General features: G+C 45.7%; 1 protein-coding gene across 2 annotated transcripts in view; it reads left to right on the top strand.

Moving 5' to 3' along the window:
* The window catches only part of PGAP2 (post-GPI attachment to proteins 2), a 171,389-nt gene that overhangs the window by 94,236 nt on the left and 52,163 nt on the right, over nucleotides 1-24,990 (top strand). Inside the window, exon 4 of one of the 2 annotated variants that reach the window (XM_078658657.1) lies at nucleotides 3,447-3,553. In XM_078658657.1, the coding sequence (XP_078514783.1) occupies nucleotides 3,447-3,553 (107 nt within the window). The remainder of the gene's footprint in view (nucleotides 1-3,446; nucleotides 3,554-24,990) is intronic. The other variant, XM_078658658.1, reaches the window with a different exon arrangement.

The following is a 24,990-nucleotide window of genomic DNA, read 5'->3' on the forward strand; positions in this document are numbered from 1 at the left end:
CCCAAATCTGCAACTTGCCTAGTAACCACGCTAGAACCTTGGATCACAATCCTCCTATATTGGCCACTCTTATCTGGCTTCCCAGGAGCACTTTTAAGCTAAGCCAACTAACCAACTCAAGGGGCAGTTGCCTTCCAAGGACAGACTTCTGACAGTAGCGGCTGGTGAGGTTTGTGAGTGGTGAGGCAGGGCTTTGTTGGTGGGGGAGTGTTCGTGATGTGAGTCACCATTTTCTGGGCAAATCTTATCAAACAGAAATGGGATAACAAGCCCAAATAATAAGAACACAGGACATGTTTGTATTCAGATAATAGGATGGGTAGGGGGTAATGATCACAATGACTCTCTGCCGCCAGAATAATAAATTGCAGAATAAAGAAGGCGCGCCAAAATGAAAAACGTAATCAGAGCATCAGTCGCATCATTTGTGCCTAAAATAGAGATCAGTTTGTTCTTTCTTAGCCATGGGATTTATCAAAGGACAGTGTTTTCTGAGAGAAAGAAACAAATGGGGTTTGATGAAAAAAAGATTGAATAATAAACTTTCACATATTCAAGAAACTTCAATATACTTCAATATGTTTCTCAAATTAGAGTTTCCAATCCTTTAAGACGCGTCCTCTTCAGCTTGACCTAGTGCTTTAAATGGGGGGAAAAAGGTGTTTTGATACTATTTTAAAATGACACCGAATGTGTAATGTCGGATTTCCGATCTACTAATATGCTTGCTTTCATGATAATTGTCGTAGAAGCTCTGTAGGCTGGAATCAATGTGTAGGGCAATTTAATTGGGAAAACTTTAGAACTGATTCACAAAGCTATTTGTGCTTACACGTTTTCACTTGTGACTGCCAGAAATTCACAGAAGGTGACAACAACTTTTTTACTTCAAGGCAATATAGTACCTCATAAATGATATCTTCTTTGATAACTTTATTTCGGTCAGAGACCATAAAAGTGCCATAAAATATATACAAGCGCAATAATAAAACATAGATACATTAGAATTAAAAAGTTATTAAACTTTGGTTATCAAAGGAATAGTAAAGGATAAAAACAACAATACGTTATTTCTTGTAGATAAAAATAGTTCTTCTCCGCCACGGCAAAAACAATGGGAGGGGCAGTGTCATAAGTTAGCACTCTACAAGCGTGTGCACAGTGTCGGAAACCAAGATTTTTGCATAATGGGATGATCCAGCATTTTCGAATTTCACTATATGCTGGACAGAAGAAAAGGATATGTGCAATGTCTTCTCTGGCATAATTACAGGCAGGGCAGTTGGCATTTGTCGTTTTTGCCCATCTGGATGTCAGTGCCCCTACCGGTAAAGAGCCGTGCCTCAGTTGGATGTACAGTTTTCTTGCTAGTGGAGGCTGCACCAAGTCCAGAAACACCTCCGTCCTGTATTTGACTTTTATTGTAAGGAACTCAGTTGACAGTCTGCCCAGGGAGGTAGAACAATGTAACAATTTAAGATTGTACGATTTTACAGCTGCCACCTGTACAGTCCTTTGCATCCTCATACAGCTGTCCTCCGGTGTGTCCCACAGTTGGGGAAGGCCAATTTGATAAATGATATATTTCAAAGGCTTGTGAGGAGCAAGCAGTTACTCTGAAGCAAGAGTAGTTTGCTGTCAAGATTTGCAAACACCTAAACGTGAGTTTTTGTTTTCTCACACGCTCCCTTTCAACCTCTTTCCTTCATGGAACTAGGCAGAGATTTACTTCACTAAGTGCTGGCAACACAACGGCCCGGGTATAATTATTAAACACAATTACACCAGCAGGAATGACAGTGCTCGGCCAGGGCCAGGAATTCACAATGCAAAAAGTGTGAAACTGGCTAAGTTGGTAAAGTTCCTTCTATGAATTGCAGGAAATCGTAAAATTACACCTACTCGAGATTGCTGCAGGCCTGACCTGCTTAGACACTTATGGCTTCCCTTTGTAAAACAAAGTAAAATAAATGGACCTGCGTCAGACCGGCTAATGGTGACCTGTGTCTTACCGGCCAATGGTGAAACACCGTCCGCACACTGTCACGATGTGCACCAGTCACACTACTGAGAGCAACCTGCTGTGCCCAAGGGACTCACTACTGCTGGCCCTGCAGTAAATCAGACTGCTGCCTCAAACAACAACAGTTGCGGCCGGCAGGACGGGCGGGTGAGAGGGGGGGGACAGGTCCAGGAGAGTGTTACGCAGGGGACGGCAAGGGTATAAAATAAAGAAAACGTACCTTCCTCCGGACCTCGGCTCCTTCTCCACACCACGGGCCGAATCACGCGCCGTGCCGCCGCCTCAGAGACTCGACGAGCGTTCCATCAGTTATTTCAAGTGCACCCAGGCTGCGCGGTGGAGTCTCAGCCAATCCTGGCGCTGCATTAGCAGCACCACTGCGCCAGGATTGGCTGAGAACAGGGTTAGTGCCTGCCATTATGGGGGCCCGGGTCCCTCGCACGCTGAGTCGCTGTTGGGGAGGGAAGGAAAGGTACTCTACCATGAGCGCATGCGCGGGCAAGTCCAAAAAATGTGTAGCCAGACATTGACATGCGCAGACTGCAGCTGCGCTGTTTCTGCAGACTGCTGTACTGTCAATCACTGCCACAGGCAGCCCCGCCCCACACCTTCCGCGATGTCAGCCAGCCTTGTCCCGGTAATTGAGGCTTGCTTGAGCTAGGGTTGCCACAGAGAAGTTTTGTGCGCGCTCACGCTCAGAAGTGGATTATGTAAATTTTTTATCCTGCCTCAGCGTGACGGTCATCCATGGCTAGTGGGGCAACGCCCCAACGCCCCCAATGGACGCACCGCCACTGACTTCTGATGATTGAGAACTCCAGCTTTCAGAAAAACCATAACCCTGAAGAAATGATTCTCCGGCAATGCTCAAAATGCAGAATGTCATTTGGCCTGCCATCAGGATAAATCTCTTACAAGAGTGCTACAAAAAGACCACAAGATCGTTCTAATTTGTTTTGCATTATTTCCCTTTTTAAGGGATGACTCCCCACCAGTATTCACTCGACTTTAAATGGTGCATTTTAAGCAGTACCTGGAAACGGATCACTTTTATTATCATTGTTGGCCATCCTACTGTAAGTGACCGGGTCATCGTCTTGACCCCGCTGCTGCCATGGTCTTGTGTTCAACTGCGCCTCTGTCTGACAACGAATTGTGCCATGAGGAAATATAGTCGTCATAATCTTTCATTGTCTGCGTTGTTGATACTGTCCTTGCAATGCCTATGTAAAGCCTTCTCTTCTCCTGCGAGGTCAGGTTTGCGCTATATGAACCTGCACAAATAAATCCGATAAGTGGTGTGCTTGTATTGTTATCTCAGTCTTTGTGCTGGTTGTGTTTGCCCCCTCTCTCACCAGTAGTTTTGACCTGTTTGTTTGCCTTCCTCTCCCACTAAGACCGGTTTGTTGTTTTCTCCCTGCAGCGGTCCATGAGTTGGCCTTCATTGGCTTCATGATCTTCTCCCTCAGCCACATGATTCTGACCGGTCTCATCTGGAAGATGACTGGGAAAGATACAGTAAGTTCTGAGGTACAGTAGTCTTTCTTTTTCTATTTCCTTTTCGGGTGCCAATTGGACGTGGTGTATGCAGGTGTTGGTGGAAGGGCGGTGTTGAGTTAATGCTTTCCTTTTTCTTTTTTTCCATTTTGTTGCAATAGAATTTTGTTAACCCCTTCACTGCTGGCGGGATTCACCCGCTGTGCTGGGGGGGTAGGGCGGGGGGGGGGCGCGTACAGCGCCCCCATGCTCATGACAAGGTCAGCTCGTCATGAGCCACGGCGCGCCCGTGCTCATGACGAGCTGACCTCGTCATGACCACGCCCGTTACAATGGAACGCTCAGCACAGCAGGAGAATCTGCCCAGCGTACGAGCGTTCCATCTAACGGGCGCGGTCAAGACGAGCTCAGCTCGTCATGAGCACCGGAGCGCCGTGGCTCATGACGAGCTGACCTCGTCATGAGCGCTCAAGAGGTTAAGTGACCATGTACTGTTGAGCCTACATTAGTCCCATTTCATCTGGCATTTTGTTAGCACAGATTATCTAGCTGTTTGCTAAGGTTTGTACCTTTAAAGATTGTGTTACTGCTTACAGATGGAGACTTGGCTAGCAACACTATCTCTGGACCTGCAAGATGTTTCGATGAACCAGGCAGAAAGTGTTGGCTAGCTCTGGCTAGAAATAGCGTTGATTAAAAAAACACAAATATTTCTCGAGAGAGAGAATTGGAGTATCATTATATTCACTTTTGAGACTACTCGGTGTGTCTTCAGGTTTAATTACTGTGATATTCCATCATTTTTTAGACAACCCTCAGCATGGATAAGTGCAACACAAAGCGTAATTTTTTAAACAAGGGTTTTAGATTGAATCAAGAAGAAGCCCCTTCTTACAAAGTTCCTGGGACCCAGTAAAACCCTTAAAATACAGCAGAACACCAAGTTCACCCTTATGACAATATGAAAAACTACACTTCTTTGTAAAATAGTAATATTACCAACCTGAAGTCATATTAGCACCAAAATTGTTTAAAACGCTTTTGCGAAACCGGCCCTTGATGGTTGATGTTTTGGTCTATTGATTGCCAAACACACACAAGTCCACGACAGAGTCATGGTGTCACAGTAATTTATTCTACTTTGATTATTATTAGTAGTAGATCATGGCTACTAGTTTGTAATAATAGTTTCATATTTTTACCATTGTTTTACCCGGATATCTGTGTGATCAGTAACACTACTTGGTCACACAGCCGGTCTTGATTATTACTTCTGATATCACTCAGCACGTTTATATTCTGATGGTGATGCAGCAGATCCGAAAATAATGCCCCTCTGCCAGCCCTCACATATTGCTCTCTCCTTACTGGTTTTCCAGGCTTGATCAGAAGTTGTCTGATTGCATGGATTTTGATTCTGTATGTGATTGCGTATGAGCTATACCATATATAGTGAAATAATTCATGTTAGCAACATTTATTTCAGCCATCTGTCTTTTGTTGGCTAGAGGCTGAATCCCCCCAACATCTCTGTAAAAAGAAAAGAAAACCTGCCTCTCCGGCTCTTCTAAAATACGAAGTGAGCCAATGCTTCTTGATCCGAGGGATTTTCCTACAGTCTCTGACCCATCCAGCACGAGACCTGTGTCCAAATCTTCATTCATTCCTAGGATAGTATGGTGCAAAAAATGCCCCTGCCCAGCTTGCTTCCACTGGTACCAGGACCAGCCTTGTTAATCCTTTCCAGTCTAGGTTCAGGCTGAATGCTGTACTGAGGATGTCCTTCCTGTCTTTCTAGAGTCTTTGGCAGTGATGACGCTTTTCACCGGTTGTACTGCCGCTCTCTTTTAGGTTTGAGATGCTCCCAACGGTCTTATCTTCTTGGGTGACTTTCAAAGGGTGGGTTTAAGTTGGTTATCTTAATTCGTTTCAATGAGGTTCTGTTTTGTTGAAATGGAAGCATCCAAGTGTCAGTTCCCTTCTCTCAAGGTGAGGTTTCTTTTGGTTCTATTCACTTGTTTGTTTTGGTCAACGTCTACAGCGAAAGACTGGTGACCAAATCTGTATCCATCGCTTTGCCCTTCATTCTTAGCTGTACGCGTAGCTGAGCTCCCTGGTATCATCTTGTCCCTTACATCTCTCTTGGTGGTGCTTAAGGCAAGTGTCTTTCATACATAACTTGACCCAAACCATGCTTACTAACTCCTTCTTACAGATGTACAGTTTTCCTCTTATTCACAAACTGGTTTCTCTAGCTCCTCAAGCAGGCAGGAGGCTTCATGCTGGATGCTGCTTTCCCTTCTCCCTCACATGGACAGAATCATGAACTCTGCCCTTGATAAGTTCCTCTTTGAAGAGTAAAGCCCCTTCTACATGACAGTAGTCATTCTTAACTTCAGTCACTTCTGCATTCGACTTTAACATCTGTGAAAGCTGTTAGGATATCAGCTTCCTTCCTCTTAACAAGAGCTTAGAAATCTGACAGTCTAAGCCCCCTTGTGATGGAACATCACATGCTTCCTCATGGGTCTGCATCACTTTAAAGTCAAGGCCTTTTGTCTTGCTCACCAATGTCTAAGCGCTGTTGGCTATAGATCTTCACGAAGAAAGTATCGCCTCACACATGGATACCACTCATGTCAAGAAAACGTACTCCTGGAAACAAACTTCCATCTTCATCGCCTCTCTCCAGAATTGTAAACAATATTCCAAACCTTAAGAGTGCTCCTGTTTTGCAAATCTTTAGAAATGCTCTAAGCTAATTCTCCGGTTCCAGTGGTTACCACTCCGCTTCACAGCTTTCTTGATTTCTGTACCTTGCTCCTTTCTTTCAAGTTGATTCACTTACTCCCACATGTCTGCTATCTATTCTGTGTCTATATTATGTCTCACTGCTCTAGTCTGTACCTTTTCTAGTGAATGGCTCCCCTTTCTGTGGCAGGTAGAGCAGTAGAGATCTGTTAACAAATATAAATAATAGTATCTCTTAAAAAACGTCTTTTGAATTGTTGGAGAAATGTCGATTTTAGTGGTTATCATGTTATTGCTTCATTCCTCCTTTCGGACGTCTTCAAGAACTAGTTGTATGTTCACCAAGAAGTTCAAATTGGAGAAGATACTTAATCTTAAGCAGGGTAGTGTCTTTGTCACATGTTTGATTTCTTCAGAAAGATCAAATGATTACATCAAGTAGTTGTCTAACCAGATCAGAGTCGAAAAATCATTATTGTCTTTGAGCAAAGTTGCTTCTAATGTCCTGGCAGATGGACCTGTCCTTAGTGTTCTGCTCTTGAATGCTGATGAGGCTGTAAACTCCTTTTAGACCTACCTTGGTATATCCTGAGGCCTCCTACTGGCCAAGCAACTCCCGAGCCAATGGTAACCTGTTTGGTTTCATAGTTGTTTTTACTAATATCATTAAATTGTTGCTAGCCATTGAAAGGTCCGAATAGTGAAGTGCCTTATGTGAAAGTGAATACAATTGTTGTCCAGCCTGCAATATTATTTTTCTTATTTATTTCCCAAATACTTATTCGAGCTCTCATTTTCCATGAAGGTCAAAAGCATCATTTTTTGTCTGAGTTAATGGTGCAGAATGTATGACGTTACAACGCATGCACCTACAACACAGTTTTTACATCGCAATATCCACTACAACGCATTCCATTACATCGCATGACACTACATTGCATATTAAAAAACTACCTTTACAACGCATTCCATTACATCGCATACTACCTTTACCACGCTTACCATTACAACGCATACCATTACATTGTATTTAAGGTAAGTATTTGATAGTATAGCGGTAAAAATTACTATTCCAACAGTAGAGTAAGTTTTGGATAGTATAGGGGTAAAAATTACTATTCCAACAGTAGGGTAAGTGTTGGATAGTGTGTGGGTAAAAATTACTATTCTAACTCCAGGGGGTGCAACAGTAGGGTAAGTGTTGGATAGTGTAGGGGTAAAAATTACTATTCTAACTCCAGGGGGTGCAACAGTAGGGTAAGTGTTGGATAGTGTAGGGGTACTATGCGTTGTAATGGTATGCGTTGTAATGGTATGCGTTGTAATGCCTGCGTTGTAGTGACATTTGTTGAAAGGATGTTGGGATGTAATGACTGCGTTGTAAGTGTAGTGCGATGTAATGACTGCGTTGTAAAGGTTATTTTTTCCATGGTGCATCGCATTGATGTTGAGTGTTGCAGACATAAGCCTGTGAGGCTGTAACAGATATGTTTCCGTAATGTTGAAGGCAGCTCCTAAGTCGGATAATCTCATGGTACCCGAGGTTTATTTCCAACTATCATTTTTTTCCCCTGGTTGAACATTGTAGGCCACACAGGGCAGAACCAGGGCCTCAATGGACCAAGCTGGGCATTGGAGGGATGACCAAGCTGTGCCAGAGTGACTCCATGTTGTTGCTTGTCTGACTCTCCAAGTCTCTCTAAGCCAAGGCGTTCCAGGCACTAATGAAAAAGGGGTACGTGAGTCTTTGTGGCACCATTGGATGTCACAGCCTAGATATGAGACTCAGGCCATTTCTTACAGGCAGAAAGTGGGAGGGAGGGGCCAACCTGTTTACATGTTTTGGGAATGATGGTGAAAGGCTGTGCACAAAACATGTACATGTGAGTGAGTTGCCACACTGTGCTTAGCACAGGGAGTGTATATGTAATCTCTAGGTCATAGGTTGAACTCTTAGAGATTGATGTGCAATCTGCAGGCCACTGTTTCCAGTCTTATTGCCAGGTGCCTCAGTGGGTTAAAATACCGACTGCAGAGATCTGTTGCCTCCTGGTCACAAGTTCTTTTTTAGTGAGATTGGTCAGTGGGTCAAAACACCTACTTCAGAAATGTGTGTGTCTTTTACAGGTCACAGGTTCTGGACCCAGAGACAAATCTTAGTGGGTTAGTGGTCATTTTGCAGGGGTCTGTGCATCGCTTGCAGGTCTCCAGTTCCAATCCCTGTGACGTTGACAATGAGTTAATATACCCACTACTGAGATCTGTGTCAAACCTGTAGGTGATAAGTTCCATGTCTTGTCAGAAAGTAACTCCCTTCCAGCAGTGCACTGATAGACTTGACCTCTTAGCAGAGCCCTCCAATATAAAGGAGAAAATGTAAAAACAAACGCATTGAAGCACACAGGCAGAAAAATGCACCATTGTTGCACCAATCCTTAACAAAAAGGTGTCACCCTGCGCCTGGGACCTCGCTCAGCCTTCCATACAGGACTTTGTGTTAAATCCTCTCCTTACTGATGGCTGATTTCTGGAAATCGATGCAGATCGAAATATCAATCTGCTTTCTCTCAAAAGTTTGCGCCGGTCCGTGTTTTTAGGTCTCGCCTAGGCAGTGCATGCGCTGTCTCTTAGAGACACGCTGTGTTCAGTATGTGGGTTTTCATTCCACCCCTCGCTGCCAGTTTGTTAAAAATTGTGTCTTAATTAAAAACTTGTTTCTGTGTGGTTTCTTAGAGTTATATATCCTACCTTCATGTGAATGGCTTATACGGGTATCCTTTCTCTGTAGTGCTTTTCCCTTTATGTTTGCGCACTCTTTTTTTATATTGCCGAGTGCACATGCACCCTGCTCGTGTTTCATTGTCTGCGCCCGTACACCTCCTGCTCAGTTTGTTCCACCCCCTCCCGGCCTGCTTTCATGTCTTTCCAGTCCCCACAAACTGTTGTTCCTTTGGTACTCCAGCCAGTCTGGCGGCGTTCTTTTATTTTTTCCTGTGATGGACATTCTGTTAGTTTAGTCCCCATTGCTGTCTCCTATTGGCTATGCACTTAGTGTATGGATGATGTATGCTGTGTCATAGATACAAATGGCTTGCTGGGAGTTGTAGTCCTACGTGATGCTCCCTGTTGTCCCACCCTGCAGCTTTTCTGTAATTGTTCTAAACTTGCCTTAATAAGTGCTTGTGTTTGCCTTCATCTTTAAATCAGAGCTGCACTGATTGGGGATGATTCTTGGTGTGTTTGCTGGGCCCTCCTCCCCCACCGTGCCTGCAGAGATACTTAATTTCCCTGTGGCGATCCCTGAGGGCAACAGTCAGTCACCATCCCAGCCAGTAGTGATTTTTTGTAATCCGTAATAAGGTTCTCACGACATGTTTTATATTTTAAGTGTCTTCTATAATGGCATGCTTATAGCCGGAATCGTTTTGTTGTTTCCTACAGGTGTGCTTTTGTATATTTGAACATAGTTTTTTCGTACATTAATTCGCCTTCAGAAGGTAGAGTGGAATTCTTGTTCTAAAATTACACTGTTAAAGTTCAATCAATCAATCATAGCATTTGTAAAGTGCACTACATACCCGTGAGGGTCTCAAGGCGCTAGGGGGGGAAGCTGCTACTGTTCGAAGAACCAGGTCTTGAGAAGTCTTCTGAAGGTCAGAAGGTCTTCGGTCTGCTGTAGGTGGCTGGGGAGGGTGTTCCATGTCGTAGTGGCGAGGTGGGAAAATGATCTGCCGCCAGCAGTCACTTTTCGGATGCGGGGGATGGTGGCGAGGGCGCGGTCTGCGGAGCGGAGCTTGCGGGTGGTGGTGTAGAGGCTGAGTCGGCTGTTGAGGTACTCTGGTCCGGTGTTGTGGAGTGCCTTGTGTGCGTGGGTGAGGAGTTTGAAGGTTATCCTCTTGTTGACAGGGAGCCAGTGCAGGTCTCTCAGGTGGGGTGTGTTGTGGCTTCGGTGAGGGATGCTGAGGATCAGGCGCGCGGAGGTGTTCTGGATGCGTTGGAGCCGTTTCAGGAGTTTGGCCGGGGCTCCTGCGTAGAGGGCGTTCCCATAGTCTAGTCTAGTTCACTTCAAAACGAACAAGAACTAGTGATTTCTTAAATTATTTGGCTTCTTGGGTTCCGCTCACTGCTGGTGTTAAAGACTAAAAAAGGATTTAAGGGAATGGACAAAGTGGGGGACAACCCCCACATGTGGCAGAATCCTGATTACATATATTTTCAAACAGTTTTAATTGGCACCATCTGGGACTGTACTTTTAGATGCTTCAGTAGAGATGCTTCTTCTTCGCGCTTCTGGTTCCAGAAAGATGCTGTTCCTTCTGTGATACAGAATCCCTGTTTTGTCGCAGTAGCGATGCTCTCTATTCGATGCAGTTGCTTAGTGCTTGTTAATCCGATTGCTTCCAAAATTTCAGGAATAATCTATATAAATATAACTACTGTTTGTCATTTTATTTTTATCGTTATTTTGCCGTAATTAATTACTATCCATTTTCACTGTAATTTCCACAGGTTTCAAATATATATTCATCTGTGATTTTAGCTTTCTTTTCCACAAAAATTGAAAAACATTTCTGTACATTTTCATATATTTTGCAGAAGATTTGGGGCACCCGCTCCTCATAAATATGGATAAGCAAAGCATAAAGGCGTTGCTTTTCTTATATTATTGGTTATATTGATAAAGTAATTTTTCTTTCACACTTGTAGGCTGCTCAACTCATGTTTGTGGCTTGATATGGCACATCTGTACAAAGCAAAATACCTGAGTGTGCATAGCACACTAGGCACACCTGTATGTCTGATAATCCGATCATTCATAGGGCGCGTGCAGGGCACATGCATATCTAGGTCTTAGTCGCACTTAAACGCTGTAGGGGCCTGGTCTTCAGAGCTGGCCTCGCTGCGGTGCTGCGGCATGTGGTGCATCTGTGGGGGCGAGGGTCTTGAGTGCGGGAAGCCATTTGTCACCACTCACCTTCATCTGAGGATGATTCCCCGACAGCAGTGACCAGCTGGCATTACCACGACTAACGCATAATTGTCTTACTAAATTCACTGTTAGTAGGAACTCAGTAATTGCGGTAGAGGAGCCCAGCATACCTGGAAGCGGTAGCCCCTTCTTTGACTGCAATACTGTCACTGCACTGCATCATTTCCGATTTGAAAAAGGCACTATGTGCAGTGCTTCATTTGAGGCACTGGTTACAGGTGTAGCCTATTGGCGTTCATTTTTTGGGAACCAGCATGTATTTTTACCCATCAGAGGTTGACCCAGAGCAAGATTAGCGGGGGAAGGGATGGTGCATAAAGGCCACAGCTGCTGATTTCGGAACTGAGGAATCTGAGGAACCGGCTTCGCTCAACATCCTTTGATCTTGGGCAAATTGCTTAATATCCATATGCTTACAAAATAATGTAATCTGGTGTTCATGTTAAGCGCGCTAATTCCAGTGTGTGAAGTTCAAGCTATATTAAACTGGACTACATAAACCAGAGAAAAAATAACAGAGGAAGGGACCACAGGGGTTGAAAAGCACAATAAGACTGAAATAAATGGGCAGAGAGTGTAATGTGGTGGGAAAAAGAGACATGAGGTGCAATCAAGCCAATGCGGCCTTGACATTCTTTGGCGGAGGCTTCTGAGAAGACCCTTGGACACGACCAGTACCTAAAACAAATGTGTCTACAGCCTTACCCCTCTCATCTCGCAATCCCACTGCCGCCTCTCATCCCTCACACTTCCTATCTCTTCTCTATACTGCCTGCTCACACATACTAAGCACAGTTTCTTTCCCGTGTCCTTTCAAAATTTCCATCCCTTAATCCCGCACTCTCCTCCTTAAGGTGTCTTCTGCAAAGACAGGCACTCTCTCTTTATGCATCTGTCGCTTGTTCCCTCTCTTTTTTTCTCTCTTTCTCACACACTTTCTGCTCCTCTATCTCAAGTTCATTCACTGCTTCCTGCACGAACTGCCTATCCCTCTCTATCTTCCTTTCTATCTATTCTGTGCGGCTCATACCCCTATCTATTCACCATGCCACACAAATACACTACACACTTCCACCTCTCACAATTCCACAACTAACAATTCTAATGCAACCCACTTAATTTCATACCTCATACATCCACTACACTCCAAACCAAAACACACAGGTTAAAGACAGTATCATTTACAACGCCAATAGCTCTAACTCTCCCAAATGCGAGACCTGTTGCATTGCAAATGCTTGTCTGGAGGTTTTTAACATGCTCGTAGTTGTTGTTCCTCAGCCGGCCAGATGATGGCGCCACGAGAACAGGGAACGGCTGCTCCCCAGCACGGGCAGTGCAAGTCTGCAGTGGAGGCTAGAACAACAGAGTAAAGGGTATTTAACACCTCTCATCTCCTGTGCATCCTTTCACAACCTTAACTGAACTTTAAAACCGGAAGCTTTGTGTTCGCCGGCCTCGAGGCACCGAGAGCGGAAGGAGGCTTCGAGGCGCTGTGATTGGCTGGAGACAGGCAGCCTCCTTTGAATTTCAAGGTGGCATCCTCGCTGGGCCACGCAGCCTGCGTGTTTCCGCTCGCAGGGGACGTACACATGGCTGCCCTCTCTACAGCGTCAGCCTCTTCACCCCTGGGTCAGAGGAAGGTTTGCTGCTCACGTCACCCCTGTGTGGTGTGCTCACTTTACCCGTTGTGTGTCACCTCTTAAGAAAGGTCGATGTGCTATGGCCCATAGCCCTACCCGAAGCAGACTTGTCTGTAAGGAAATATGGCCGAGCGACTGCCTCGTGGTAGCCCTCCCTGCCCTTAAGGCACAGCTTTCCAAAGCCTCACCAGCCCATGGGCCAAGGCTGCTGGCTTGTGAGAGGCCCCTAGTCTGTCTGTCCCTCTGAGGCCTGTATGGGCCTATAGGCTGTAGGCTTGTGAGAGGCCCAGAGTCTGTCAGTCCCTCTGGGGCCTGTATTCCCTAGGCTTGTAAGAGGACCCTAGTCTGTCTGTCCCTCTGTGGCCTGCATGTGCCTAGTCTGCAGGCTTGTGACAGGCCCATAGTCTGTCTGTCCCTCTGAGGCCTGTATGGGCCTATAGGTTGTAGGCTTGTGAGAGGCCCATAGTCTGTCAGTCCCTCTGTGGCCTGTATTCCCTAGGCTTGTAAGAGGACCCTAGTCTGTCTGTCCCTCTGTGGCCTGTATGGGCCTATAGGCTGCAGCCTTGTGAGACACCCCTAGTCTCTGTCCCTCTGAGGCACTGTGGCCTGTATGGGCCTGTAGTGTACACCTTTGCTGGGGTTATCCTAATTCCAGATTGCACAAACTCGCTTTTAATTCACTGCATCATACATTGAAGATGCTGTGGGGACTGGGGCCACATGCCTGTAACAGTGGGTAGAATGGTTGTTTTCGAGGTTGTTGTTGGGTTATAACCCCTGTGCAAGTTTGAGGGGCACTGTGTTTGGTAATGAGGCGCCCCAAGTCATGTGTTGTGAGTTTCAGAGGGCTTGGCTAGACTAGACTGCCCGTTTTGAGTTTTTGGGGTGATGGGGAACTGGGTGCTGCTGTTCCTTATGTATGGGGCAGTATACTGTTGTGTGGAGTGAGTGTGGCGTGTTGATGCCAAGTTCACATGATGGTGACGTAAGCACTGAGGCTTCTCCCTGAAGAAGCCTCCATATTGTTTGCCCCATTTGTGAAAATGTACAACGGTTATGGAGCGTCCTTCCAAAACACAAGTGCGTCGTGTGGGTTGAAGCCAGTTGCAGCACATTGTGTTGGTGGACCCACAACAGCGCCGTGCATCGCTTAACAGTAGCCCCTGATATCAACAGTGATAACAATGACCCATCCAGTGGTCTTGAACCGGTGATGATACAGCCCTGTGCTGCTCTTCCGGCAGCATCTTTGTATTACCTGATGGGCAGTCACCATGCATCAGGGAAATTAGTATCACAACCACATTACAACTGAAGCTACCACGCTACCCAAAACAGATCTCATAAGCGCCGATACTGGTGATATTCCAAACTGAATACAGGAACGTCCTACCAAAGGGGCTACCTAGATCCCACCTTGGGCTTCTCCGAGCCATCCTCCTGGAGCCATCCTCTAGTCTGCAAATGGAGCAATCACTGAGACGAGAACATCTGAAAGTCACGCCTGCCCTAAAATCTCTAAAATGACTTTCTCTTGAACCTCGATTTATCTGTAACACTGTCTTACATAGAAGGCCGTTCACGCCAGCTCATCGTTACCTCTCAGAAAACCTGGAGTTGATGGGCGGACAGAATCTTAAGAAGCAAACGTAAACTAATTTAAAAACTCCACGTTCAAAAAGGCATCTACCCTGAAACGCTCCCTGCAGGTAATGCCCCACAAATCTGGAAGGACTTTTTCATTGATATGGGGCTTGTTCCGACACTTGAATTCCTAAGCTCTGAACTCAAACAACATCAGTTCATTGAAACCTAAACTTAGTCTTAAGAACCCACCAGTACCTCCTTCTGCCTCCTTCCTAACTCCTCACTGTCCAACAGTGTTCTAGTGTATGCAGCGAGTCTTTTCCTATTGTTCAGCTGTCCTCCCATTTCTGAAGGAACTCTGCGGGCCCAACGCCTGCCAACTAAAGACCGATCTCCCTGGTACCATTCCCAGCCAAGGTCTTAGAGAAAATCATCAATAGACACCTCACTGAATACCTCAACCACTACCAACTCTCGACACCACTCAGTCTGGTTTCAGACCCAACCACAGTGTGATAAGTGCCCTCATTTCTGCCATGGATGACATCCACATCACTCTGGACAGAGGAGACACAGCAGCCCTCAACCTCCTGGTCTTCTCCCACAGCATTTGACCCAGTCTCCCACTCCATCCTTATTCAGTGCCTACACAACATTGGAATAGAAGGACCCTCACTTAGACTGGGTCCTTCCTTTCAGGAAGGAGCAGATCCATCTGTCACCCTGGCACCATACACCTCGGACGCCCGCAAACCCATCTGTCGAGTCCCACAAGGATCCTTCCCGTATCCGACCCACTTCAACACATACATGATCCCTCTACCCAGCATTATCTGCTCTCATGATATCAACTTCCTTTCCTACTTCGATGACATGCAACTCATTCTCTCCCTCACAAACAAGATGCCCAGCACCCGGATGAAGTTCAACGTCTGTATGACTGGGATCGCCCACTGGATGAAGACGAACTGTCTAAAGCTGAACACAAGCAAGACCAAATCTTGATCTTCGGTTAGAGCACATCACCATGCACTCCACCTCGCCGCCAACAGGGCTAGGACTGACATCAACCATCACCACCCGTGCTAAGGACCTCTGGATCATCATCGACCGCAAACTCAACATGAACTCCTAAGTCAATGCTTCCAAGCCCTGAAGATGCTGAGGAAGGTTTATAAATAGCTCCCAATCGTCATGCGGAAAACCGTCATGTATACTCTGCACTATGGGAACACCCTTTAATCTGGGATCAACGAAAAACAAATCACCAGAAGGCTGCAGAACTCGGCAGCTAGAATCACTCTCAACCTCCCACGCCACGCTCACATCACACCACACCTGCAGGAGTTCCACTGGCTCACCATTCCCAAACGAGCACAATTCATACTCCTCACCCACACTTTCAAGGCACTATTTAACAATGGCCTTGCATATCCCAACAATCGCATCTGCTTTCACAGCCCTTTCATACACCTCCGCTTGCCTGGGCTCCAACTTGCACAAATCCCATGCTTATGGAAGACCCGATTCATCGGTCGTGCCTTCTCCTACATAGCTTCTAAAGGGCGGAACGACTTGCCGCTACATAAGAGCCTCCTCCTCACTTCTTGAATTCTGCAAGAAGCTGAAGATCTGGCTTTTTGAGTAATCCCAGTTGATCCTAGGTGTGCCTAGACTCATACCTGCTAACATCAGGATACCCTTGCGGGTGATAGTGCGCTTTACAAATCTGCATGAAACATAACATAAAATCTCCCTCGTTCACTTTGCGTCTTTCTGTATGTGATTACTTGTACTTGCCTTCTCAGTATAATATGTTCAAACCCTGCATGATATATTTCTATGGAAAAAAACAAATTCTGCCAAACCTACCTCCGTTGAACAGTACTCTGCCGCCCTTTAGTGATTTAGCAGGGCTATATGTGTGACCACTAAATAAACTTTACATGTCCTGCTTTATGTGACTCTATTGAGTACATTGTTAAACTACTTTGCTTAAAGACCACTGCATTCACCCAAGCAGTGTCATGAAACTGATTTTAAAATGAAAACTATTTGGCAGCCTAAAAGTAAACCCCTATAACACTGAAGCTCGGAGTCTCATTAGCCGCTGTGAGGCCTGCCACATCCTACACTCCCCGCACGCATACAATCTAGATGTTCGTACCAGCAGATACTGGCCACAGAGCACAGGAAGTCCTTTTTTTGGAGGGAGAGATTAGTTGTCATGTGAAAGTTTGTTTCAACCGTCCTCTGATTGCATGTTGTGCCTGATTTGTTAATTGCTTCTGGTTCTGCATTGAAAGTTGTGAGCTCACTGGACAAGAGCTCTAACTTGAAGGGAGGCAAGATCAACTTCTCTGGTGCACCTGACCACGATGCAGGGGTTCTCAACTGCGCGACCACCGCGCAGGTTGACTGTGGTCCTTGGCAATTCGATGTCATTGACAAGCTATATCTAGCAATTGCAGCTCTTTTGAACTATAAAGCCCAGTGGGCTAGAATGAAAATTGACTCCTGATTACCTGCAAATTTGCTTCTAACACTACAGAGCTCTCTGTTTTATGGGTACTGTGACTCCCACTGCAGTGTGGAGTCGGAATGATTCTCCTTTGGGAAGGTCTTTTTTTTGGGAAGGTCCTACTTTGAAGAGTTTAAGTTATTGAATGAAATACCTATGCTTCTGTAAGAGATTAAACAGTTCTCTATGCTACCTCTGTCTCCCCAGCCTTTAAAAGTGCTTGCTCAGGAGCAGTGGAAGAGAAAGGTATTTTCCCCCACACACCTCAGGTGCATGTGCTGCTGAACCTCCTGAGTCATGACAGACAAGAATGCTGGGTGTCTGTACTGCCCAGGGCTTAAAACTTTAAGAAGACCACCCTATGTTTTCTTTGGAGGCCACTGCCTACTTCACCACTGGCTCCACCTTCTCCCTGCATGCATAGTGCCCAAAGCTCACTTGCACTGAGCAAGTCTGCCTTCCTCAAGAGGGGTTTGGGAATTTTCCCATACCTTGCCTTCCATGCCTTGTAGAGTGAATATTACAGTGAATATGACACTTTTTGCCAAAGACGTTGTTATTGATTTAAAAGGCATTGGAACAAATTAATTACTGGTGCTGCCACATGTGTCTCTACAAGAACTGTGGGCTTCTAGGAGTGTAGAGATGTGCAAGTCTGCATGGGTTGTGGTGTTGTCGCTGGAAATCCTCAGCCTAGAGAACAGGGATTGATCTGGGACCATGTAGAACATCATGCTCACTTCTGCAGTTTGCATCCTCAGTCGGGGTGGGGGCTGGGACCTAGTGAGGGATTGTTTAGAGAAGACCGAATCCATGTTGGAGAACCATGGGGATGTGTGAAATTGTCTCGGGGGTATACTCCTCTCGTGCCAAGTTGGACTTGTGGTCTTGACAAGGAGGAGAAGACAAAATGGAGAAGCCAAATAGGAAAATGGAATCTTGTATAGTTAGAGTTTCCATAGTGCATAAGAGCCTTTAAATTAAAATGAGCGTCAACGTTTTACTATAGTTGGGAGTGGATGCAGGGGAAAATGTGTAGATAAAATAAAGTGACAGGTAGGGGGACCAACAGACCTTGAGGGACAAGATGATTTTTTTTGCTTTTGCTTTGTTTCTTTTTGTGGAAAAAGATGGATCTGCTGCTTGATGGCCTGCAACCCATAATGGGCGGGTTCACCTCTGCCATGGACTGTCCGACCTTCTCTCTCAAGGTGAATCAGGAAATGGGCCTCCTTTCTTGGGAATTCTTGGCCACTGAGGAGTGGCTGTGATGCAAGAGGTGGTGGTGTAGTATGGTTGAATCCCTTTTTAGCCCACTAGGTTGGCAGTTTGCTGCTACTACTGGGTTCTGTTCTAGCAATTGTGGAATGAAAGAGACTGCGTTCTGCGTCCTTTCACGTGCTCTTCATGCACCAATGGCCGTCACTCAGCACAGACACTGGGACCTGACTTGTGCAGCCACCATGACACATTGTAAGGTCAGACCTGGCGGTCTAGGCACTGCCATCTGGGTAATGTGCTAGGGTCAGTTCATTAAGGCATGAGGAGTTCTGATCTGTGGACCTTGATGTCCTTGGTCCCTTACTACCCAGAGCTCTCTGTCCTCCAACTTCTCCAGCCATGAATGTTGCAGCATAGTATGTTGATTAGGGACAGGAAACACCAAAGGTCCTGCCTATCACTGTAGGATTACTCCAGTTTTGTTTTTATACAAACTCTGGTACAGGAAATCGACTGGCCCAGGGGTAAATAGAGATGCCATGGATCACACATGTACTTTATAATCCCATCCACACAAATGTAACAGTAATTTAGTTTACAAGCACATACATGTAGGCATGCATATGTGTATGTCTTTTTTCACCATCAAAACCAGTTAATAACTGAGTTACGGCTTTGGCTCAGACCTGCAAAACCACTGAAATTCACCAATCGCAGTATGCAACATTCACCGTAACTTACAGGGCCTGCTGTGTTTTACTCTTGCTTGATTTCCATGTTTTCAAGTTCCATTCTCAAATTAGTACTTTGTGCATGACGGGCGTTTTGAGTTGTGTGCATCGATTACCATAACTGCTGAATTTCAGTGGTTTTGTGTGTTTGAGACAGACCAATAACTAAGTTTTTTCCAGTCAATATCTATGATCTTTTTTAATAATAAAATTAATTTCCCAACCTTCTTTCGCACAGCTTTTGACCATACGCAGTGGTTAGTGGATGCACAGGCCTGGTCTGCAGCTAGGCCGGCCTTGCGCTCAAACCCACTACCCACGGCCTTCAGCTGTGCCCAGCCAGGGTCTGCACACAACCCGCCACCACCCCCCACACACATGAACGTCAGCTGTGCGCAGCCATGGTTTGGCACAGGGCTGCTAAAGGCACACCTCTAGATCCTACCACCTGTGTCTCTCCTCTCCGGTGCATTTTATTTCCACTGCACAGAATTCCAGATTTTTAACTGATTCAGAAAAGATTCGCAAAATTCCTGTTTATTCTAGCACTTAAAATTATGGCTCACAGCATCATAATTGCTTTTTTGATTCTCAAATTGCACACCGGTGTCTACGTTTTTCCTGGTGTGGCACTCTAGTTGTCCACACCTCTGGGATGGTGGGTTAAGAAATAAACCATTTTCGAGATTGTCCACAGAATCAAGCCTTCCCACTTGTTTGATAGGTGTCCTGGTCTTTTTTTTTTTTTGCATGAAGCAGACACTGAAGTATCCTGTGTGGCCAGCAAGGGCCTTGATCACGAGCTGTGCTTATGCTAAGGTGCGTTTGGTATTGAGAACCCTCAGACACCAGATCTATGGTTGTGCCTCGTCGCTGTTTACTCCTAGCACTTGGGCTCCCATGGCTGCGTGGGACTGGCACGTGAAAGCAGAATGTTGCAAGAAGCTTACTTAAGGTGACCAACTGGCATGGGTGCAAATTCAGGACGGTGAGGGTAAAAATTGAGGACAAAGTGTCAAAAATCAGGACTAAAATTCATGACGGAAGGTCAAAATTCAGGACAAAGGTACGTTTTACAGACATATCAGAGGAGGTCGCGCAATAGTATATAAGTAAGTAAATAGACACTAGAGCTAAATTGACATGCTTATAGTGGCATAATAATTGCAGGCTGGCAAAGAACACAGAAGTCTTTGCCATTAGCCTTGTTGTCTATTTCAAAATGCAGTGCCCCGGGAACCCCATAGCATGGTTCTTGTTTCAGCTGCACTTAAGTTGAACTTAGTTTGTTCTTTATTCATCCTTCTGAACACTGGACAGAATTTTACAATTTTACGGTCAAGTATGTTGGCAAGAACACTTCTGATAAGCGAGTCTCAGAAAGCTGATGGGTTCCACCATAGATGCAAGGTGTTGTCTTAAAAAACAATGCAGACACGATACACCACATGCTGTAACTGCAGCATGGCCCATTGTCATTCTGCCTGAGAGAATGGGCCACAGACAGAATGACAATGGAACTAATTGACAGTCTGGAGGGCTGGAAGGGGCTGTTGAAGCCTCTTCACTTCATAGAAATGTGAGCTGGCCCCCAACAGTGAGGCTGCTCACAGGGGGCATGCCCGATTCCTGGAAAACCCAGAATTACAAACAAAAGGCATCCATGAAAATAATTATGACGGACAACTGACTTGGCAATGAAATGACGGATGGTCCGTGAAATTTACGGACGGTTGGCCACCCTAAGCTTACTTGCTTTACATAGAGAAGTTTCCCAAGCCTTACTTCTCGGTCCCACCTACCCCAGCTCTCATTGTCATAATATCTGTCCCCAATACCATGCGTCAGCCGCTCATTGGCGGGAACATCTCTTGAAACACTTGCAAGCTTGCAACACTTTGCGGAGACCGTTGTCGCCGGAAGGCCTGAGAGGTTCTGTCTTGCTCATGAGGAAGTAGCAGCTCTTCACCCCAGCCCAGCTTCTGCTGGATTAAAAAAAAGCCAACTCAAGTGATTTTAAAAGCTTCTCCAAAAGTCTGGCTAGTGTCTTCCTCTTTTACAGGATGTTGGCCCTGTTGTGGGGTCCTGCATCTAAGGCAGTGAGGTCCCTGTGGCACTCTGCTCTCTTCTCCGGAGTCCCTGTATTTCGTATCATTGGCTCCTTCGCTTTGGGACGCAAGCCCTTAGTGGTGTTCCCTGTCTAAAGGAATTCCTACAAAGGGCACCTGTACCACCTTGGGCTCCTCTCCAGAGTTCCTGTTTCACATATCATGTGTTCCTTTGCTTTGTCGTGAATGTCCTTTGTGGGGGTCCCCTGTCTAAGGCACAGGCGCCCTCAGGCACCTCTTTGGATTCCATGTGTTATGCCTTGTTGGCTGCTGTGCTTCTCTGTGAATGCCCTTTGTGGGGTCACCTGTCTAAGGGGCAGAAGCTCCTTTGGCACTCTGGATGCAGCTCCAAAGTCCCTGTGTTATGTATCATGGGCTCCCTCACTTCTGTGTGAATGCCCCTTGTGGGGTCACCTGTGTAAGGCAGAGGGATGCCTCTGGCACTCTGGGCTCCCCACCAGAGTGCATACATTTTGTATCATTGGCTTCCTTGCATTGGTGTGTATCCCATTTGTGGGGTCACCTGTCCGAGGTAGAGAAGCCGCTGTGGCACTCTGGGCGTCGCTCCAAATAACCTGTATTACATATCATTGGCTCCCTCACTTCTGTGTCGATGCCCTTTGTTGTGGTCGGTCCTTGTGTCACCCTGGGCTCTCCGGAGTCCATGTATTCTATGTCATGTTATTGACTTGCTCTGCTTTGTCCTGTTGACGGCCCCGCCAACATCGTAAGTTTGTAACATGCAAGAAATGCCCCAGCCTCCCTGGCGTTACCTCTTGTACGACGTTATGTTAAACCAGCTGTAGAATTCTTCAAAAAGGAGCAGGGTGGTTTAAGTCTCTGCAGTGTACCAATGCTTTCCATCATACTTTTCTTTTCTTTAATTGTTGTCATTGGTTTGGCATCTACATCATACCTACTGTTTACCTTTAAGCAGTCGAGTCTACGCTGTGAAAGTGGGATGAGTAAGGTCTAGTATCAGTATGTATGTAGTCCTCCATTTACGGCCAGCGCCGATACACCTCCAGATGTACCTCCACCGTTGTGGTGCAGGCTCCACAGTACTCCCACCATATCCGTCATCATGGATTTCGACAAAAAGTCGGGGTCCGCAGTTCAATAAAGAGATGCCTTACAGGTTGCGTAGAGATTTCCACGCTGAACCTAGAGTATAGGAACAACAATTTAACAAGAGTGTATTTTAAATAGCCAATCTTTATGGAGCCTTTACTCCTTACAACAATTTTCATCTTGAGAAAGCAACATAAGTCATAAAACCCATGTTGGCAAAGTTATTTTCATTAGTTCCCAACAAACTTAATCAACAAATACAAGAAGAAAATTGGCCTGCTGGATATTGCAACAGAGTTAATAAAAATCAAAGAATGTTGTGGGTTTGGTGGGGGAGAGGGGGCAGCCCACAGGTCTACATTAGGCCCATGTGAATGTTCTACAATCTTACCTCTGATACCTACTGAGAATCTGCCCACCTTCATCTTCTCTCTAACTGCAAGACCATAAATAAGTGTTCAGAGGGGATCCATGTATGTCTGAGGCTTGGCTCTTTGGCTCTCCCTCCCAGAGAATTTTAAGATTGCAAGTATACGATCTGAGAGTCAATATGTAAAAGGTGGTCCCCACGGGGGAAGTGTAGCCCTGGACTTCCACGCAATAGTATCAAAACAGAAATAGCGTAAACCCCTTACAAGAGTCGTTTTCAGTGATGCGTTAAGGGCATTTATTTTTATGTATCTTCTCAGTTATTAATATATATATATATATATATATATATATATATATATATATCCCAATTTTTAGCGTTTATTATACATTACTTATATTATACAAAAGATAAGGTGCTCCTATAAGGTGACGGCGCAGTGAGAGTGATCAATAGTGAAAAAAGTGCATACGTGCTGTGTACAAAAGTATACAGATGTGGCTGATGGGGATAATAGAGTGTTTGAGGTCAATACTCCTCATGCAAGTATTAATATCCACCATCAAATTCTTAAAATCACAGTCCACATATTTTGATTCGTCGACGTTTCGACCCTTGGGCATGAGTTATTTAAAGCAGGGTCCTCATTGTGGCATATAAAATATACAGGCAGCAGATTGCGCAGTCATATAGAAATTGAAATTTTAGTGGGTGAAATAACTTCCGGAAGGATATTTATCACAATGCACCCAGTCGAATAATGGGTGCAAAGCTGGATGCTTAAGTAACGGCGTTCTATAATGCAAGCTGGCTGAAGGAGACAATGGAAGCTTCTCACTGAAGAGCGGTGTATTTTATATTTTAACACATTTAGCACGGCACACAATCCTCCGCGCTGTGGGCGTTCTATTGCGCGGGAGGGGCCGCGTCAGCCAGCGGACGTGCGCAGCACTACCGAGGTAGTGCTCGCAACGGCCGTTGGCCGACGGCAGCAGCGAATGGGTTAAGACATAAATTCGGATGACTTAATCATCCAGCATTGCAATGCACTGACTGCTAGGCTTGTAACTGTTGCTTACCTGACTGAAAGCGTTTCTCTTCTTGCAGGATTAATTGCTCGCCTTTTGTATTTTATGTGGGTAATTTGTCTAGTATGACACTGGTCATGGGAGGCAGTGCGTTGCTGGACCCAGTGGCTTGAATGCAAATCTTGCAAGTTTGGTTACAGAGTGCATGCAAGTATGATTACATAGCTCAAGGGGAATATGAATGCATTATATTTGGCTGGCGTGGGGTGAAGGAGTTTCTGTGGATTGGAATGGGTGTAACGATGGTGGTACAGAGTCCTTCCTTGGGTGTTAGGAATATGGGGGAAAGGTGGGTCTATTCTTTTCTCCATCATTGCAACAATTGATGTAATCTGTTATGGGTAGCTTGCTCTAAAGGCGCTGGCCACAGGTGGAGATGGCCTGTTTCCATGTTTATTCCTCTGCTTGTGAGGGTAGAGAAATGGCTGTGAGGGTAGAGCTTGTGAGGGTAGAGCTATGGCTGGTGCAGTGACAACCTTGGATATGGAACCTCTGATATATGACACATTCATGTTGTTTCGATGGCTTGTAGCTGATAAGACTTAATACATCACTGGATGAATGAGAACTTATAAAAAGTTAACTTTGTGGCTTTTTCTAGGCCTTGTAGACCATGATTTTCGTTGGTATGGTCAAGATGGTGATTATCTTTGATATGACCATGCCTGCCAAGAATATTTGTAATTTTGTGCAAGATTTTCTGTCCACTGGATTCTTACTACATGTGTTTCTCCTCTCCCAGCTCCACCTTTTTCCTGACAGATCATTGTAAAAGTTAGGGAATCTCCCTCGATTGTCCTGGACCATTGCTGAATCTTGCTGGTCGACTAAGGCGCCTGGAGGTAGATAGTGACTTTATGCCTAGGAACATTAGATGGCACCCTACTACCCCCCTCCCCCGTCCCTCCAAGCAGATCGGCCAGGTATATAGCAAAGAGTAGGGGGGCTAATACACAGACCTGCCTTAGACCATTCTTGATCATTATTTTCGGTGTCAAGGCCCCAGCTGTATCCTTAATAACTTGCGCCCAGTTTTGGCTATGTAACTCCTGGATAACTGCCAGGAGCCCATCCGGGATATCGTATTTCCTTAAGGTGCACCAGAGGCAACTCTTGTCCACCAGGTCAAATGCTGCACGGAAGTCAACGAAGCAGCAGCACAACTTCCCTTGCTGTTCCATAGACTTCTGCGCCACTGCCGAGAGTGTCACCCCTGGGAGTCATGAAGGGAGTGATCCCAAGAGGTGGAGCAAGCGATTGGGGATGAAGTGGACAGATTCGCCTCCTCATACTGGATTCGGGTTCAGTGAGCCCAGGCGAAACCAGCTTGATCGGGACGAGATATTGGCCATACTCTCGGAGAGTGGATAGACGATCCATGCTTCCCAG

This window comes from Lissotriton helveticus, chromosome 8 (genome assembly GCF_964261635.1).
Source record: "Lissotriton helveticus chromosome 8, aLisHel1.1, whole genome shotgun sequence".
NCBI classification, from domain to species: Eukaryota; Metazoa; Chordata; class Amphibia; order Caudata; family Salamandridae; genus Lissotriton; species Lissotriton helveticus.